The 19,519-nt window shown below is 43.2% G+C and overlaps 1 protein-coding gene across 2 annotated transcripts in view; it reads left to right on the top strand.

Moving 5' to 3' along the window:
• IFT81 (intraflagellar transport 81) overlaps nucleotides 1-19,519 on the top strand; it is a 1,024,548-nt gene that overhangs the window by 837,192 nt on the left and 167,837 nt on the right. For both annotated transcript variants that reach the window (XM_078667498.1, XM_078667499.1), the window contains one exon: nucleotides 1,177-1,263. In XM_078667498.1, the coding sequence (XP_078523624.1) occupies nucleotides 1,177-1,263 (87 nt within the window). The remainder of the gene's footprint in view (nucleotides 1-1,176; nucleotides 1,264-19,519) is intronic.

Here is a 19,519-nt window from a genome sequence, read left to right as displayed (position 1 = left end):
GGGTCACCAAGCTCTAGGGTTCTAGACCTTCCTGTGAACGCTCTGACATGCTTCTGAGAGGCCTGTGTGCGGGTCACCAAGCTCTGGGGTTCTTGACCTTCCTGTGAACGCCCTGCCGTGCTTCTGAGAGGTGTGTCTGCGACAGTGCGGGTCACCAAGCTCTGGGGTTCTAGACCTTACTGTGAACGCTCTGCCATGCTTCTGAGAGGCGTGTGTGCGACTGTGCGGGTCACCAAGCTCTGGGGTTATAGACCTTCCTGTGAACGCTCTGCCATGCTTCTGAGAGGCCTGCTCTGTTCTCGCCTATGCTTTTGTGTTCACGCTTGCCTGTGACCGAGAGCCACGGGGGGCCTCTGATCCACCGAGGACCCCTCGCCTAGTATGTGAGGTGCACGCAGGGATTCCTGCTGGTTGATATGTTCCCTGGTGCTTTACAACCAGGCTGAATCCTCGTCCTAAATCCGCCTTCTGTCACTTCTTGATGGACGTCGGGCACGTGCCTCCTGTCGTGTGGGAGTAGCTGTCGTCAGTGGGTAGGCCGAATGATGACCCAGATCTGGCCTGGCGCCTTACTAACACGCACGACTGCATTTCTATACGTACCACTGACACTAAATCCGGAGGTGACAAGGAGCGTGTCCGGCTGTCTCTGCTGCGTGCTTGGGCCCTTTAGGTAAGTATTGGACTTTGACGCTGTTCGTTTCCCAGTTACAGCAATGTTTACCTGTTATTTTAAGACTAGGACGTTTTAACGCCAGGTCAGAATGGATGCTAATGCATGATAGTGATGATTTACAAGCAGAGTATAGAACATAAAGAGCATCACACCTGGGTAAAATGGAGACGCTATTTATGATTAAAAAACATTCTAAGCTTTGCTTTGGACAACACGATTTCAAGGTTGTCAATACCTGCTTCAGGGAATACAATTTGAAACGTAAAAAAGGAAACTTTCACATTAAGCTGTAGCTTAATTAGATATGTAGTGGCACCAGTTCCCATGAGTATTAATAGCTGCCCTACTGGATTTAGAAAATATCTTTGAGTGTGCCAAAATGTACTCTCCAAATCTCTGAATGACAACGACATACATTGCTCAGCTGCCCCATGTCGTGCTGCTGGACTGCGGTTTGCACTTGCATGACCCTGTTTGACCCTGTGCTCCTTCTACACTAGGAACTAACCCAGGAGTATGATGAGAAGAAGGCGCAATATGACAGCTGTGCTGCTGGCCTGGAGAGCAACCGATCCAAGTTAGAACAGGTAACACATGCCTTTTACACGTCTGCACAGTGCACTTCAGAACATGCTTGCGTTACTGTAGAAAGTGCTTCTTGGCAATTCCTGTGCTATTCTCCATTGAAGTAAGTGTCTTTAATGGCTTGCCTGTGATGGGCACTTCTCGGGAGCTGGTATACTGCACGCTCCAAAAAGTGCTCAAACGTAATGTTATTGTTTAGGGATCGCTTGGTCTATCTTTTACACATCATATTCTTCTCAACAATTTTGTGTTTAGCTGCTTACAGTTTTATGTATTTTAGATCCTTTCTTAAGCCTAGTTAATCTTGGGTTAGTTCCAGGCATTCATACTCAAGCAGCAGGCGGATCCGGGATAAGCCACATTAATCCTTTCACCCGTCTCGTGTGTTGTTGAGCTACATTATGAACAACTGCAGTCAACACTTACTGACACACAACCAAATCGGACTTTAATTTTCAGTAAATCTGGCATAGATATGCAATTAGTTCTTGGCTAGTATATCGAAAAGAACAGATTTATTTTCCTGTGTCTAGATATTCTAATTTGACCCCACAAAAACACTCCACAAATTAACTGACCGGAAACAGTTCTATAAACGTTATCCTTTCTCATCCCATTGATGGCGTATGAGACGTGCACATGACACATTCAAGCATTGTTAATGACTCTTTTTATACCCTTGGAAACAAATGAAAGAAGGAATGATAATATTGTATAAACTTGAACCAGAAATGAGAGATTGTTTTGAACCAGGAGCAAGAGGTTGTTGGGCCAGAGTTACATTCTCTCTCAATAGGAAAAGTACATCCACTAGATGTTAGATCAAGATCCAGAGCTTCATAGAACACCCCTGGATGCCACATTCATGCCTGGAGAACTGATGCCACATTAATGCCTGCCTCATTCAGGAAAACCAGCAAGTCCAGGAGATTAGAACAGGAGCAGCAGAGACACTCTGCTCAAAGAGTTTTGTGGACTGTTCGCTAGTAAGTAACAAAGTGCCCATTCTCATTCATAGACATGTGTGCAGGCAATTCTAATCTACCATATATTCGTATAACCAACAACTAGACCTATGAAAATAATCTTATCCAGTTTCAAACCATCAGTCGGAGCAACTAGAGCAAACAAGGATTCTGTTTGGCCCGATGGCATGCTGTGCTGCTTCAGAAAATTTGAAATTAGGAGGAAAGCACTTAGAAATGAGATTCGAACTGAGAGATATCAGGAGCTGTCAGCTTGGGCACCTTTGTTAAAACCTGCTGGAGGGCAAGACGTACTAAAGCTCAAACAGTCAGAAAGCATGAGCTATCTATTTCATTGAAATTTCAATTTAAAAACTCCAAGGCGTGCTATCAACAAACACAAGTCCCTGGGGCTCGAGACAAGGCAAAGGACCCACATTTTCATTTTTTGTGCCGAATTGTGTTTTTATTTTTTGTAGCTGCAGAGAATTCGAATTTGATAGCTTTGACGTGAGAATTGGTCTTACTGTATTTAGGAATAAAGAGGTGATGAAGATTAGAGGAGGGCTGATGCCTCCTTGGCCCTTACTGGTTTACTTTTTCTTCCAGCTGCTTCAGCCTCTTTATTAGTAGGACTAGCATGTAATGCACAGTACTTTGTATCCCACTGACAACCACTAGTGAGAACCTAGACAATGCAACCTGAATGGCGAAATTGATTCCAATTGCATAGTAAAGCTTAAGAAGGGCCAGAGCGATACATTTCTAGAACTAAGCCAAATAATTGAATATCATATTAAGATGTCTGAGATGAAAAGATGGTCTTTTAGTTGCATTATTTATCTTCCTTGGGGTGGTGAGTGGGCGTTGATAACTTGCTTTAAAAACGAATGCTCAACTATTTAACCATAATCATAGGTGTTTGATCTTGTTCCATGATGACTGGCTAAATGGCTAAATTGGGGTTAGCACTTCAGTGGCAACTATTACATCTAATGGGGCAGATTCCTTACCTTAAGGTCAGAATGTATCAGAAAAATATTTAGCAGTACCCCCTGCACACTGGTAGGTGGCGTCAAACAGTACCATGTTGGCTTCGTAGACATCATCTGCACCGTATGTGACGTGGGCAGTGCCCATGTAAGCACGGTCACACTGCACTGACATCAGTTCTTTGTGCAGATCTGGAAGAGCTACCCCGGTCACTTTTTGACCACTTTCTTGAATTATTTGTTGATATTTTTGTAGCATTCTTATCCTAGTGTGATAGGGATGTCCCCTAAAAAGCCAGTGGGTTTTAAACCCTGTGGGGCCTCTCACGTAAATGTCTGTGACGGACCCCCATCTGGTGCCTGGAGCCAGACCATCACTCCAGTAACTGTGCCAACTGCCGCACCATGAATCTGAAGCCTGACATCGGAAGACTCTGCACCAGGTCCCTGTCACGTTGATGGTCTTACTTTTGGAGTTGTTCCCATCAGTCGTCGTCAAGATCGAATTTGTCGTCAGGTAGGTTCCACAAGCACAAAATATTCAAAGAAGTTCAAATAACTCTTCAACATCTCCGCACTGGTCCAAGTGATCGGGTGAGGCGTAGGTATGACACAACAAGTCAAGGCCCCTCTGCTCCACTTCACCCACGTAGCCTGAGCCTGGGTCCGCTTCGTACCTTCTTGAATTTCCTGGAACGACCCCCACCCAACGCAGGGAGTTTTATGAAGCTCTGCACCTCATATTTGGGCATCTAGGAGGTGCACCAACTCGACTTCCGCTGGAAGGGTTTGCCGTCTTCACAAGTCGGGTCCTCTGGATCTGTTACCGTATATGGACCGACTCCGGTTACGGACCCACAACCTTTGATAGGGTTCAGTCCCATGGCACCATTCCCAGGGCCACCAACTCTTCTCAGGGATTCTGGCTGGGATGGATCTAGGATCCTAATGGTTACCCTTATCCCCTGATGGATGCCAGTAGCCTGGACGCCTCACAAGATACTGGCCTGGTCTCTACTTCTATTGTGCTTAGGGAGGAAGGAGCTATTGTGAAGAGTAGGCCCACTGAGGTCCTTGGTTTCCAGTTGCCCTTCGTGGAGGTCAAGATCGATGTCTTCAAGGAGGTGCTTTAGTCAGGGATATCCCACACAAAATCTCTATTGGCCTCCAATAAATCCCCTGCAAAAGAGGCCTAGAAGATCTATTCCCAACAGAGCTCTTCAATCTACATCAGGCTATCTGCTATGCATGACCAGGTTCAGGAAATCAAGGCAAGGTGGCCATGCCTTTATGGTTAGCGCAGCCAATCTTTGGCATTCACTTCCTTTTTCACTTAGATCTATGACCAGCTTGTTACAGTTTAGGAGGGCATTTAAGACCTGGCTCTTCCCCAAGTAATTGGTTAAGTCTTGGCTGTCTGTCATCTTCAGGTGCTCCATCACTGTTCTTCTAGGGTTTTTTCTATCTTTTCTACATATTTCTGTTATTGGCTAGCTCCAGGATACCGTCAGGGTGGCAGGGCGCTTTAGAAGTTTTATAAATAAATAAATAAACCAGGTCTGATGTCCTCTCCAAGGTCCTGGATCAAGCCTTGCACGAGCACCCCGTGCACAGGATGATTACACAACCCCACTGCCTCACTCACAGTGACCAAGCTTTTCTCACCCAGCACCCCACCCCTAAGAGCTGGTGGTGCAGGCCTCAACATCCACACTGGATACTGTTGCGTTTCCTACCACTCCACCAGGTAGGGATCCAAGAAACTAGATACCTTTGAGTAAAGGATTTTCTTGTCCACCAGCCTTGCACTGTGGTCGGTAAACCTAGTGTTATTTGAGATGATATCGCTACACTGTGTGGAACTTTAGTTGCGCAAGTGCTGCCCATCGTCTTGGAAGAGACCTGAGCCAACCTGAACCAGGCTATCGCTGATGGCAGGGATACAGCATAGTTCGCCATCAGTTGCATGCTCGACACAACAGACTTGCTGGGCAGGTATATTGCTTCATTGGTGGTACTACACCTCCACGCTTGGTTGAGATCATCTGGCTTTTTGGGGGATGGTCAGGCATTACTGATGGATAACCTTTAATGGCACTTGCCTGTTTGGCAACAAAGCCAATTTAGCACTTAAGTGCTTCAAGGAGAGTAGGATCACTGCCCGGTCATTGGGGCTCACACCACCATCACTCTTCCTTTCACGGCAATGGTAGAGGTTACCAGCCATGTCCTTTCCACCGGAGCCACCATGGCCAACATGTTTCCCAGCCTTTTCATGGCTATTGAGCCATCGAGAGGGTACCAGCTTCAGGCGTAGTTTGTGGTTGCTGTTCCCACTACTTTCTATTGCCAAAGGAAGACAGAGGCATCCGCCCTCTCTTAGATCTGCGTTCTCTCAATGCCTTCCTTAAGAATGGGAAATTCAAGATGCTAACACTTGCTCAGGTCCTATTTGCGTTAGAACCTTGAGACTGGACGGTAGCTTTGGACGTGCAGGATGTCAGCATTAACTGCGATTCATGGTGGGACAGGAGCATTTTCAGTTTGCTGTGCTCCCCTTTGGCCTCATTAGTGCCCCCACTGTTCACAAAGGTGATGGCTGTAGTTGCTGCACAACTGCAGAGGTCAGCAGTTCCAGTCTTTCCCTACTGTGACGGCTGGCTACTAAACAAGGGCTCACCACAGGGAGTTGTTAGCCACCTCCTGACTATGGCATACCTCCTGCATTTACAGCAATGTGTAGCGATATGCACTCCTACTTTTTAACAATTTAACTCTTTAACTTTTTAAACAAATTGTGTTTGGTGCTAACCCATATCTTGACTAGCTCCTAGTCAAGTTGATAAAAATGAGTAGTATCCACAGCAACCTGTGGTATGGGAAGCACTATGCACTCGTTCACAATAACGTGATTGATATTTTCGTGTTATTCATCCATGTGTACAATTCAACATAAACATCATAAATTAAACAGCCTCTGCTTTATCAAAAATTTCACAGGTTCAAAACTGAATGTGTTCACAGTCTTTTTGTTCGAACGCGAAAGCCTTAACCCATTCAAAGTAAATACTTATGAAACAATAATCGTATTTCTTTTCTTCAGAGATGATTTTATTCTTCTTGTTCATCAATGAATGCGATAATATATTCTTCAAACAACTCTCCAAAATTCAACAAATGATGTCATATCCCAATGCATTTCGGTATACACCTTCGTCAGGGGAATGCACTATAAATTACAAAAAATTCTTTTTCATATATATATCCAGTACGTACTCTATTTACAATCATACATGCAATGCTTTCATAATTTTTACACTACAATAACAACCAGAAGATCTCCTCATGTGATTTGAACATCTGATGTGTATTCAAAAGTCATGCTCACAAAAATTCACCTATCACCATCTAAATAAAAATAAAAATAAAAACCCAAGACCGAGCAGTGCAAACCAAAGTCACCGCCACCTCGTGCTCACTCATCTACTAGCCAAAATAACATACCAAAAATGACATCATCATGTGTACCACCTAAAGCTACCAAATTCCTACCTTTGTTAAACCGATCAAACAAGAAAGGGTAACCAACATCGGGGTCCGTATTATTCCTCTGTTAAAAAACACAGAATGCCGCCCTTAATACTTTGCATGTATTGCTTCCTTCCTCATTATGTCAACACAAGCCGGTACTTACTTGGTCACGAAGACCCCAACTTTGAATCACTGCGACTCTATTTTAGCACTCGGACTGTATTTCAACCAAGTCGATATCGTAATCTGTAACACAGTCAAGGAGAATACTCCTTAGTATCATTACGGGTTACATTATAGCATAGCCTATAGCTCACGGAGGTTGCCATCATCTTACCTCAATCTGTTTCTATTCGCTCCACGTTAGTCTATGCGTGATTCTCTCCTACCGCTTTCCCGGTATACCGAACCCTCTGCAAGGACACCATGATATGGCGTCTGACGTCATACCGCTATCGGCATCAAAAACGGACTACAGTGTACACGACCTCATCCAAAATGGCCCCCATGTCTTTTCTACTCGCATCAAACGCGAGTGTACTATTTCAATTACAGGAGCATAAATGAAACTGAACTCATAATGCTAAAGAAAAACATACCCTCACTCCCAAATATTGCTCAATATTCATAACCAAGAATTCTCATAACGAAAAATTCTCAAAAAAACGTGAGGTTTTGTGAGCGTGCAAATAAATACCACCTAAATCACATGTACTAACAAGCATATTAGGTACTGCCACATATTACATTATTTACAGAAAACAGATCATTTCAATCTTATCATTGAGCCCATAGGGTGTCAACGTCCTAAGGGACTTAATCCAATATGTTTCTCTTTGTGCCAGCATTCTATTTATGTCAACATGTGGTTGTTCCACCAATCGTTCTAGTACAGTAAATTTCAATTGCGGTATTGAATGTCCCTTCTCCTGCCAATGTGCAGCTAAACATGATTTCATGTTTTTAGTACGTATCATACTTTTATGTTCGGTCATCCGAACCTTCACCTTCCTGCTGGTCCGTCCAACATAGACCAGGCCACATGGGCATTTGATTGCGTATATTAAAACACTCGAGTTGCAATCTGACGTGTGTTTTAAGGTAATGTTTTTACCTGTTTGAGGGTGAGAAAAAGAATTACCTACCAATACATTCCCACAATGCCCACAGTTTAAACACTTTCTCATGCCTTTCTGACCTACATCTGATTTCTCTAGTTTCCGATCCTTAAGAAATTCTTTGATGTTCCTGGACCTTGAGTGTGCGAATAGAGGTTTGTCCAAAAATACCTGTTTAAAGTCAGGTTCTTGCTCAATTATTTCCCAACGCTTCTTTACACATTTTTTTAAGGCCGCTGTGGCTGTGGAAAATTTTAGCACATAGACTTCCCTCTTGTTTTCACTCCTTTCTCTTTTTTCCAACATCGCGGATCTGGGCATGGTTTTTGCTCTAATCTCAGCTTGTTCAAGGATATTGTCTGGATACCCCCTTGTCTGATACTCTGTGCGCATTCTAGTGATAGTCTCAAACCCTTGGTTTTCATCTGAACAAATCCTTCTTGCCCTGATGAATTGTGACAATGGTAGGTGTCTTTTCAGTGAGTCTGGATGAAAGCTACCAAAATGTAAGGCATTATTTCTGTCCGTTGGCTTCTTGAATACACTTGTCACTAGTATATCCCCCTTTCTTTTGATCATGATGTCTAGATAGCTTATTTGTTCCGAACTGATGGTGTGAGTAAATTTGATAAAAGCATGACAGTTATTCAATTCATGGAGTTGTGCTCTTAACTTTTCTTCTGGACCCTTCCATACGACTAGTATATCATCGATATACCTGAGGTATAATGCTAGATGCTGCTGCCAGTTTTCGTTCCGTAGTATATGCTCATCTTCAAATTTGGACATAAACATATTGGCATATGTAGGTGCCCCGGTAAACCCCATTGAGGTACCCGTCTTTTGTAGAAAGAAACAGTTCTGCCATTCAAAGTACCCATGGTATAGACAAAATTGCAGTAACTCTAGCAAAAAACTCCTACACAAATAGCAGTTTTAAATAAGGGCATGTCGTTTGTGCCGACATACCAAAGTAATGATCTTGAGACTGAAGTTTCCTTTTTTAAATTTATGAGGAAGTTGAGATTGAGATGGTTTTTTCACCAAATAACCACAGAGAATTCAGAACCTTTGACAGACACGGTAGCAACTAAGAAATTCAAACCTAAAAGTACATTCATGTCACCCATGACGCATAAAGCTTTAGACCTTTTTGAGACACTAGTAAAGAAAGATCTAGCTGAATTAAAATATCACAGGCAAACTAAAAGAAATTTGACTAGACAAGAAACGCTGGCACTTAATGAATTGGCCTCGAATAAGTCACTGACCATAGTATCTGCCGACAAAGGCGGAGCACTAGTAGTGCTCAATACTGCCTATTACCATCAGAAAGTAGAGCAACATGTGAAAGACACCAACACCTACATACAGTTAGAAATGGACCCTACAATGGAGTTTCAGACAATTCTATCAGAAATCTTAAAAAGAGCCTGTGAATTGGGTAGGATTGATGAACAAACTAAAAGATATTTGACTACAAACCATCCACAAAGGCCATATATATATATGCTGCCTAAGATGCACAAAGACCCGGTAGACCCACCATTTCGACCTATTGTGTCGGGATGTGGGTCGTTACATGAACCAGTGGGGAGATATCTAGACCATTTTATGCAACCTTTGGTGCAACAATGGTCGACTTTTGTACAAGACACAACAGACTGTCTACGGAAATTACAAAGTGTGCCTATTACAGACAAGGAGGAAGTGTGGTTGTGCACGGTTGATGTTTCAGCCCTGTACACTTCAATCCCACATATGGAAGGTTTGGAGGCAGCAGAGTGGATGCTGTTGAGACATGAGTATGAGGAGGGGCACAATATTTTTTTGCTAGAGTTACTGCAATTTTGTCTATACCATGGGTACTTTGAATGGCAGAACTGTTTCTTTCTACAAAAGACGGGTACCTCAATGGGGTTTACCGGGGCACCTACATATGCCAATATGTTTATGTCCAAATTTGAAGATGAGCATATACTACGGAACGAAAACTGGCAGCAGCATCTAGCATTATACCTCAGATATATCGATGATATACTAGTCGTATGGAAGGGTCCAGAAGAAAAGTTAAGAGCACAACTCCATGAATTGAATAACTGTCATGCTTTTATCAAATTTACTCACACCATCAGTTCGGAACAAATAAGCTATCTAGACATCATGATCAAAAGAAAGGGGGATATACTAGTGACAAGTGTATTCAAGAAGCCAACGGACAGAAATAATGCCTTACATTTTGGTAGCTTTCATCCAGACTCACTGAAAAGACACCTACCATTGTCACAATTCATCAGGGCAAGAAGGATTTGTTCAGATGAAAACCAAGGGTTTGAGACTATCACTAGAATGCGCACAGAGTATCAGACAAGGGGGTATCCAGACAATATCCTTGAACAAGCTGAGATTAGAGCAAAAACCATGCCCAGATCCGCGATGTTGGAAAAAAGAGAAAGGAGTGAAAACAAGAGGGAAGTCTATGTGCTAAAATTTTCCACAGCCACAGCGGCCATAAAAAAATGTGTAAAGAAGCGTTGGGAAATAATTGAGCAAGAACCTGACTTTAAACAGGTATTTTTGGACAAACCTCTATTCGCACACTCAAGGTCCAGGAACATCAAAGAATTTCTTAAGGATCGGAAACTAGAGAAATCAGATGTAGGTCAGAAAGGCATGAGAAAGTGTTTAAACTGTGGGCATTGTGGGAATGTATTGGTAGGTAATTCTTTTTCTCACCCTCAAACAGGTAAAAACATTACCTTAAAACACACGTCAGATTGCAACTCGAGTGTTTTAATATACGCAATCAAATGCCCAAGTGGCCTGGTCTATGTTGGACGGACCAGCAGGAAGGTGAAGGTTCGGATGACCGAACATAAAAGTATGATACGTACTAAAAACATGAAATCATGTTTAGCTGCACATTGGCAGGAGAAGGGACATTCAATACCGCAATTGAAATTTACTGTACTAGAACGATTGGTGGAACAACCACATGTTGACATAAATAGAATGCTGGCACAAAGAGAAACATATTGGATTAAGTCCCTTAGGACGTTGACACCCTATGGGCTCAATGATAAGATTGAAATGATCTGTTTTCTGTAAATAATGTAATATGTGGCTGTACCTAATATGCTTGTTAGTACATGTGATTTAGGTGGTATTTATTTGCACGCTCACAAAACCTCACGTTTTTTTGAGAATTTTTCGTTATGAGAATTCTTGGTTATGAATATTGAGCAATATTTGGGAGTGAGGGTATGTTTTTCTTTAGCATTATGAGTTCAGTTTCATTTATGCTCCTGTAATTGAAATAGTACACTCGCGTTTGATGCGAGTAGAAAAGACATGGGGGCCATTTTGGATGAGGTCGTGTACACTGGTAGTCCGTTTTTGATGCCGATAGCGGTATGACGTCAGACGCCATATCATGGTGTCCTTGCAGAGGGTTCGGTATACCGGGAAAGCGGTAGGAGAGAATCACGCATAGACTAACGTGGAGCGAATAGAAACAGATTGAGGTAAGATGATGGCAACCTCCGTGAGCTATAGGCTATGCTATAATGTAACCCGTAATGATACTAAGGAGTATTCTCCTTGACTGTGTTACAGATTACGATATCGACTTGGTTGAAATACAGTCCGAGTGCTAAAATAGAGTCGCAGTGATTCAAAGTTGGGGTCTTCGTGACCAAGTAAGTACCGGCTTGTGTTGACATAATGAGGAAGGAAGCAATACATGCAAAGTATTAAGGGCGGCATTCTGTGTTTTTTAACAGAGGAATAATACGGACCCCGATGTTGGTTACCCTTTCTTGTTTGATCGGTTTAACAAAGGTAGGAATTTGGTAGCTTTAGGTGGTACACATGATGATGTCATTTTTGGTATGTTATTTTGGCTAGTAGATGAGTGAGCACGAGGTGGCGGTGACTTTGGTTTGCACTGCTCGGTCTTGGGTTTTTATTTTTATTTTTATTTAGATGGTGATAGGTGAATTTTTGTGAGCATGACTTTTGAATACACATCAGATGTTCAAATCACATGAGGAGATCTTCTGGTTGTTATTGTAGTGTAAAAATTATGAAAGCATTGCATGTATGATTGTAAATAGAGTACGTACTGGATATATATATGATAAAGAATTTTTTGTTATTTATAGTGCATTCCCCTGACGAAGGTGTATACCGAAATGCATTGGGATATGACATCATTTGTTGAATTTTGGAGAGTTGTTTGAAGAATATATTATCGCATTCATTGATGAACAAGAAGAATAAAATCATCTCTGAAGAAAAGAAATACGATTATTGTTTCATAAGTATTTACTTTGAATGGGTTAAGGCTTTCGCGTTCGAACAAAAAGACTGTGAACACATTCAGTTTTGAACCTGTGAAATTTTTGATAAAGCAGAGGCTGTTTAATTTATGATGTTTATGTTGAATTGTACACATGGATGAATAACACGAAAATATCAATCACGTTATTGTGAACGAGTGCATAGTGCTTCCCATACCACAGGTTGCTGTGGATACTACTCATACCTCCTGCATTTGCCAGGGTTTACTATTAACGTGACAAAGTTGCACCTAACTCCTACGACACTCCTTCTCATCAGAGACTTTCTGGACACGGTGCATTCTGCACCTATCCTTTGGAACGGAGAGTGCAGGACATTCTGACTTTTATCCTGACGTTTTAACCTCAGTCCTGGATTTTGGTAATACTGACTTTGAGACTGCCGGGTCTGGTGGCCCCTTGCATCCTGTTGGTGAAGGACGCTCAATGGCATATGCAGGCTCTACAGTGGGATCTGAAGTCCCAGTGGGTGCAACGCCAGGGGAGTCTCTTGGACCGCGATTGGGTCAGAAACAGTCCCCATCCAAAGCTGACAGTGGTGATCGCTTCTGGGATGGGGTGGCAATATGGGAGAGGTGGAAATCAGATGCCTCTGTTCTCCAACAGAGACTAAGCCCCCTATCAATCTTCTGGAGCTGTGGGCAATTTGCAAGGCATTGAAAGCTTTCCTGCCTTCCATCAAAGGGAAGCTAGTCCAGGTGTTTACAGCAACCCCACCGCCATGCGGTATTGCAACAAGCAGGGCAGAGTGGGGTTGTGGACCCCGTGCCTGGAGGCTGTGTGCCTCTGGACATGGCTGGAACGTCAGGACATTTTCCTAGTTGCGAAGCACGTAGCAGGGATCTCTAAACACCGGGGCAGACAAACTTGGCTGTTGATGACTCGCAGGCCATGAATGGCATCTGCACTCGGAGGCAGCTCAAGTTCACTTTCAGGACTGACGAGTACCTTGGCTAGATGTATTGGCCACTGCAGAGAATGTGCCATGTTAGCACTTCTGCCATTTTTCCAAAGCAACTCTCGCTCAGCGATGCATTCATACTGGACTCGCCAATGGGACACGTATACGCCTTTCCGCCGATACCTCTTCTCCCCTGAGTTCTGAAAAAGATAAGAACTAACTAGGCACAAAGCACCCTGGTGGGCTCTGGTTGGTCGAGGAGAGTATGGTATCCAGAACTCCTTGAAAAATGTAATCAACCCCAGAGAATGGAGATTCGGTAGTGCCAAGAGGGACGGACCCTACCTAGGGTACACTATTTCTACATTGGATTCCACACTCTTGGATCAGAGAGTGACACCCCATGAGCACACTACCAACCGAGTACATTGAATACTGTGGAGGAAAGAGTTTTGCTTGTTCTCCCATGTACTCTTGTTTTCTCATTTCAGCAGAGCCACAGCTGCATCCACTGTGTTAGCTCGTGGAGTATGTGTCCTGGACATATATCTGACTGCTACCTGGGCATCCTAGCACACCTGTACCAAACACTACTGCCTTGACAAGTAGGTCTGTTGGTGTGGGCACTTTGCCTGTTCGATTCGCCAGGACTTTTTGGTCTGCGCCACCTTGTGGACCCACCTCCAGGAAGGGTATAACTTTATATCTGTTCTAAGGTAAGGAATCTGCATATAGAAGTTTCTATCAGATGAACAAGTTACTTCCCTTTGGGTACCCCTCATCTGGTAGAGACGCCATCTAATCTCAGATTCCTTTCTTTCTCTCTCATCCTCACTATACTATGAACTGGACTTTTCCACCTAAAAAGGTATGTGCAGGCCTTCATCCTCTGCACACTGGTCAAATATCCTTCTGAAGTGGCTTTGTGTTTGTAGCACAGAAATAATCCCGAAAAGAAACCGATGTCAGTGTGTTGGGGCGGCACTTATATAGGCACTGTGCATGTCACATTTGACATAGGCGATGCCTAGGATGTCGACGCTAAGCCTTTCGACGCTGGCTACCAGCGTGCAGGGGTACTGCTTAAGATTTTGGAAATGAGGAAGGAGGAGTTCCAGTAGTCTCCCTGTATGCGGATCGTTTGATATATATATGCAAAACCCCATGATGCACCACACGTTACACTCAGAGTTAGACCTGATTGACAGAATATTAACCATGGAGACAGGCCTGGACTGACCGTTGCGGGCACCGGGCAATCCCCCGGTGCGCAGCAACGGTGGGGGTCGGTTTTGGGCCCTGGGGGCCGTTTTTGTTACAGGGCCGTTTTTGCAGCATAGCTGCAAAATCGGCCCTGTAACAAACTCGGCCGAAAACCGGCCCTGGCAAAGAGCTCGGCGGCACCCCCAGGGGGCCGGCTGAGCACTTTGCCTGGGCCGGTTTTGTTTCTCAGTCCGGCCCTGCATGGAGATGCCGCAGTGCAAGCAGGATTTAATCCATTCCAGTACCATGATCATACTCCATCTCTTGCAACAATAATTCAGACAGCCCTGAACATTTTTAGGTCTCGCGCCTAGCGTTGCAGTAGCACTGCTCGCCCAGCGAGAGACCTCATGTAGGGGCTTCTGAAAGCTGACCACAGGCTTGTGCGTGTGCTTTTGTTTTCGTCAGCTGCTATTGCCTTTTGCGTGCGTCTTTGTAAAAAAGACAGCACGCTATTGGTCAAAGGCATGTGCATGTCCCAGCTTCTTTAGAAATGTAACCGCCCATGTCCTATTAGTGTCTGTTATGTGAAGCAGCGGGATCTGAGACCGAATAATAAACATGTGTTTCTAATTAGCACACGTTTGCTTTGCTGCCGCGCTCCCTCACCCCCGCTCCTCTGTGGTGCACGTGCACTACTGTTTTGCATTATCGTGCCCAGACTCCTGCGCCATAATGCAAAGCAGATGGCCTGCTCCCTCACACAGGCGCACGCGCTCTCACGCACCACTCGCGATGTACCTTTGTGTTTATTTTTGTGATCGGTGATTTGAAAATATACGGGCAACACCCCCAGTGTCTGTTTAATACTGTTAGTCGTATTCCATGTCTATTGCAAATGCTTACCCAAATGCCATGTTTTGGCTCTCAATCCAGTCAATGCTTCAAACGGTTGTATTCGTGAAACCAGCGGGCTAACCCGGGTTTCCACATAACCAGCCATCTGATCCTGGACAAGCCCGTGACTCACTTCACTTGCCTTCTAAACCTGGAGTGCTTGGATACATGGCAAACATCCAATTTTTACGTTTGTAAAAAATACAATTTTAAAAAAAAATGACATTTCTGTCGAGTTTCTGGAAACATTCGTTATACCTGCTGGAATTGCAAGCGGCATGTTTAACTTTCCATGGTTCCAAATAATGTAACCCATGTAGACCCACAGATGCGCCACCTCAGTGACTGGGCTGCAGCACCCCTTTCTGGACACGATCGATTTCTAACCCCGGATCACCTGCACGACTATAATTTCGCAATTATACATAAATGACGTTTTATGTCGTTGGCTGAACATCTGAAACGATTCGAACGCGAATAATAACACACTAGGCGTTATCATACAAGGCGCTGCACCAAGGAGGAGTATTTTGCTTGGCATGGCAAAGCGCCACGAAGCAGCTGTTTAATGTGGGTGTTGTGGTTTAGCTTTCTAACTCCTTGCGCTCGAGAAGGCAGCCAAAAATAGATCCCCCAATATGATGACGTATAAATGGGTGTTCACTCAGAGCTCCCATGTGCAGTAAATAGAGAGGCAAAAGGCTTGGGTAGAGGAAGTGACACCCGCACCCTCTGACATCAGAGCGTTGACCCCTTGAGGGACTGGCGGCTCCCATCGAGAGGCGGGTGGAGAGAGCCCTTCACATATTCGACACACAAACAGCTGCTTTTAGGGGACGCCTTGCCGTTCGGTTTAGTACCCGTGCAGTGCTTAATTTGTAAAAGAATATGTGCCGGGCCCCGGTTTTGGAAGTTAGCAGCAAGTGCTGCCTGAATACAAAGGCTGGGTAGTCTTAATTTACCCGGTCCCTCTTTAATCCATCGCCAGTCAATCGCTCTCTGTCCTTTCACCACTCTCGTTCAGGCTATTTTGTGTCCCTGTTGTCTTTGCCACTGCTTTTTATTCATTTTGTCTTCTTTCTTTCAACAACAGTCAGTGTTCACTTCTCCTGCTCTGCCGCTGTCCCTTCCCCTCTCTCTTTCTTCCTCTTCATCTCCGGCTCGCTCCTCCTCACTTGCTAAAAAGCATTATTTTAACAAATGGCTCTTACCCTCTCATTCCTTTCCTTTCCTTGCTTTGTTACCCTTTGAATGGATCCAAAACCTTTGCCTACAAATGTCATCTTTTTCAGACATTTTTCTATTCAAAAGTGCTACCTCTGGGTGGAGAGAAAAATACAATTAAAACTACAACAGAAAAACCCTAAAGAAAGCAAGATAGAGTGGTCGGTAAGTGGCCACATTGGATTTATTCACAACCAGCGTTATGGTAACTATATTGTTCCTGCTTACATTTCACATGCTTTTCTTAATCTTTCATTCCCTATCAGTGTTGGTACTATTTCTAGGATGGTGTTACCTTTTTTCCAACCAGAATATTACTCTTGTCTCCCCTCGCTTAACTCCTATTTTCAATTTTCTGGTTCTCCAGCGCCGCAAGGTCATACGAATGGCAATAACTCTATGCAAATATCATCACTCCACTACATACAAAAATAAAAACCATTATCGTTTGAACACCAAGAGATCCAACTTTCACAAATGCAAGACCTATTGCATTGCAAATGCTTGTTACTCAAGGCTGCCAGCATATTCAAGTGAACATGTGCCATTGTGCTGAGCATATCCACTTTGATGCTAACATCATCTAAAAGGAAGATGATTAGAGAGCCAAACCCTCTGGATGGACAGCGACATGCATTGTCAAATTCTAGAGGAAATCTCACTTTATGAACTCCTATGTTGCATATCATGACATACACTCCAGCAGCTCTCGGGAGCAGAGCCAGATTCCAAAGAATGAAGGGAATTCAAAATAATGTGATCTGGGTTGATCATAGTTATTTTTAAAGACATGGTTCTGGCTCAGAAGCTACAAATATCTGAATGCTACCTCCCCTTTTCACTCAAAATCGGCTCTGCGTCTCAGCCTTCCCAATTCCTGAAGCGCAGTACTTTTGTCACTCACTATGACACATAATAAAAGTGAGTTGGTAGCTAACAAATTACTTCATTCTTCTCAGAAAACCTTTTAAAAAATGTGTTTTTGGTCAAGACCCGTCGATACAATCATTCACAAAACAAGTCAACCTTGCACACATGTACTCTTGAATGTGTTGCTCTCTTTATTTCAAGGGCCCTGAGGACCCAACAGTATCCAGTGTGTAGACCTGAAAATAAATAAGCAAACAATTCCTGCTGGTTATTTCCTTCTTTCAAATGAATGACTCAAAAATGCATTTTTCTATGCAAGCATTTCCCAAGTTTGGAGGCGTACAGTTGAGGTTCAAGTTGACTTAGAGTGATAGAAAGTAAGATTTTTATAGTAAAGACATGCCTACAATGCTTGACTTGAGCATTGAAAAGGACTCCTAATTAGGGTGAATTTAACCACTGGCATCATAATTGTTTGCAGCATGAACTGTTAATTTTGTACACAAATATGGTAAATCCCAGTACAGAACTGTGTATTGAAATGCCCACCCTACCTCTGATCATGTGGGACGAGGGATGAGAAAAATAGTAAATACCAACAAAGTGGGCCTGAATTAAGAAAATGTTTACACGTAGTCGGAGTTAATAATGGGCAGCCACAGCCAGTCCACCAATGCTTGAGAGGGCTGGTGGGCTCACTTCAGGGGACATTAAATATTTTGAGTAGTCTTATTGGTCTCAAACCTCGCCCTGTGTGCTAAAAAAACCACAAGTCCTGATCGCCAACAGAATATATTAGAGCATTTGATCATAAGAAAGATATGACGCTTGCCAGGGAGGTAGCAATAGACCTGCTTTCAAATATTCCTTTAACTGAAAGATGAGGAAATATTTTGAAATGAGTGGCAGTGTCATCATTCAACTCATTTATAATATGAAAGAGAGGTTTTGTTTCTAAGTATTTTGATTTAGATGTCTTTGTATGTAGTATCTGTTTGAAATGTCTTGGCTTAAATGCAATAAGGGAAAGGACATGTAGCATGAATGGTATGTTTTACTTTTCTCGGTGTTATTACTATAGTTGCTGGTTAGGTGGGAAAGTTGAGCACTTACCTTTGTGAAACACGGTAGCACCCAAGATGAGCTGCCTTTGAAAGGGTTGGATGGTAACAGTAAATTGATTTTTGACATCAGGTTGATTGGTAAATGTATAAGTCCCTTAAAATATAACGAACTAGCTATTTTCTATATGTTTAAACACAGCGTGGTAACCTTAATTCTTGGGAATCCTAGTAATACTTAAAGCAAAGCACGGTTTCGCATATACTTGTGATTTTTGTTTAGTAGTTCAATAAGCTACCTATGTAGTTAGTTTCTAAGAAGTTAATCGAACTTTCACTACATAAAACGTCTAAACTATTACGAAATAGAGGCGCTGTAAGGACGGATCTGGTTAAAGTACACAAACAAATGTTACCAGTAAAAACAAGGATATACAACAGATGATGTTGTGACAGTGCTTGTGAATATTAGTTTGAACTGTGAAAAATTGAGTGTGTTTTTCACATGGGCAATATTGTCGTAATAGCTGTGTCCTAAATAGTCAGTATGAATTGTAAATTAATAGGAATTACATTGTAGATTCAGGGAAATAGCTTAAGAAGCCTTATTTACAGTGTTTTGATCCTGTTAACAATTACTTTGTGGGGGTTTCATCAGGGCAGAGGTCTGCAACATTCCGTATGGGTAGCAACACTCAGGAACTGCTGCAGTATGTAGGCTCCCAGCTGAACAATCTTTCAGAAAAGAAGAAAAGGCAGTAATAGAATGCTGTGATGAAGTGGATTGTAGTCACTAGGTTCTAGCACGTCCTAGGCTACTTTTCAGAACGGACAGGCAGTGTTCTGCAGAATGAGGTCATCAGTCCTTTTTGGTAACTGAGTATTCTTCCTCTTCGAACCACTAATCAAATCATCCACTGGCAGGGGTTTGTGGAAGAAGTGTTGGAGTTTCAGGAGTCTTTGGGTGTAGTGATGAACAAGTTCTCCTACAAACAAGTCTAAACAAATTGAGAATCTGAAGGAAAGCATGACAATGCTGAATGTTTGGTGGACACGTTATCCTAGTGTGTAATCTGGCATGATCTTTTTTTCTCTGCACATTTCCTCGTCTTCAGAGCACTAAAGAGGGACATCG

Source organism: Lissotriton helveticus, chromosome 11 (assembly GCF_964261635.1).
Source record: "Lissotriton helveticus chromosome 11, aLisHel1.1, whole genome shotgun sequence".
Taxonomy (NCBI): Eukaryota; Metazoa; Chordata; class Amphibia; order Caudata; family Salamandridae; genus Lissotriton; species Lissotriton helveticus.
This window is presented reverse-complemented; position numbering and strand designations above follow the sequence as displayed.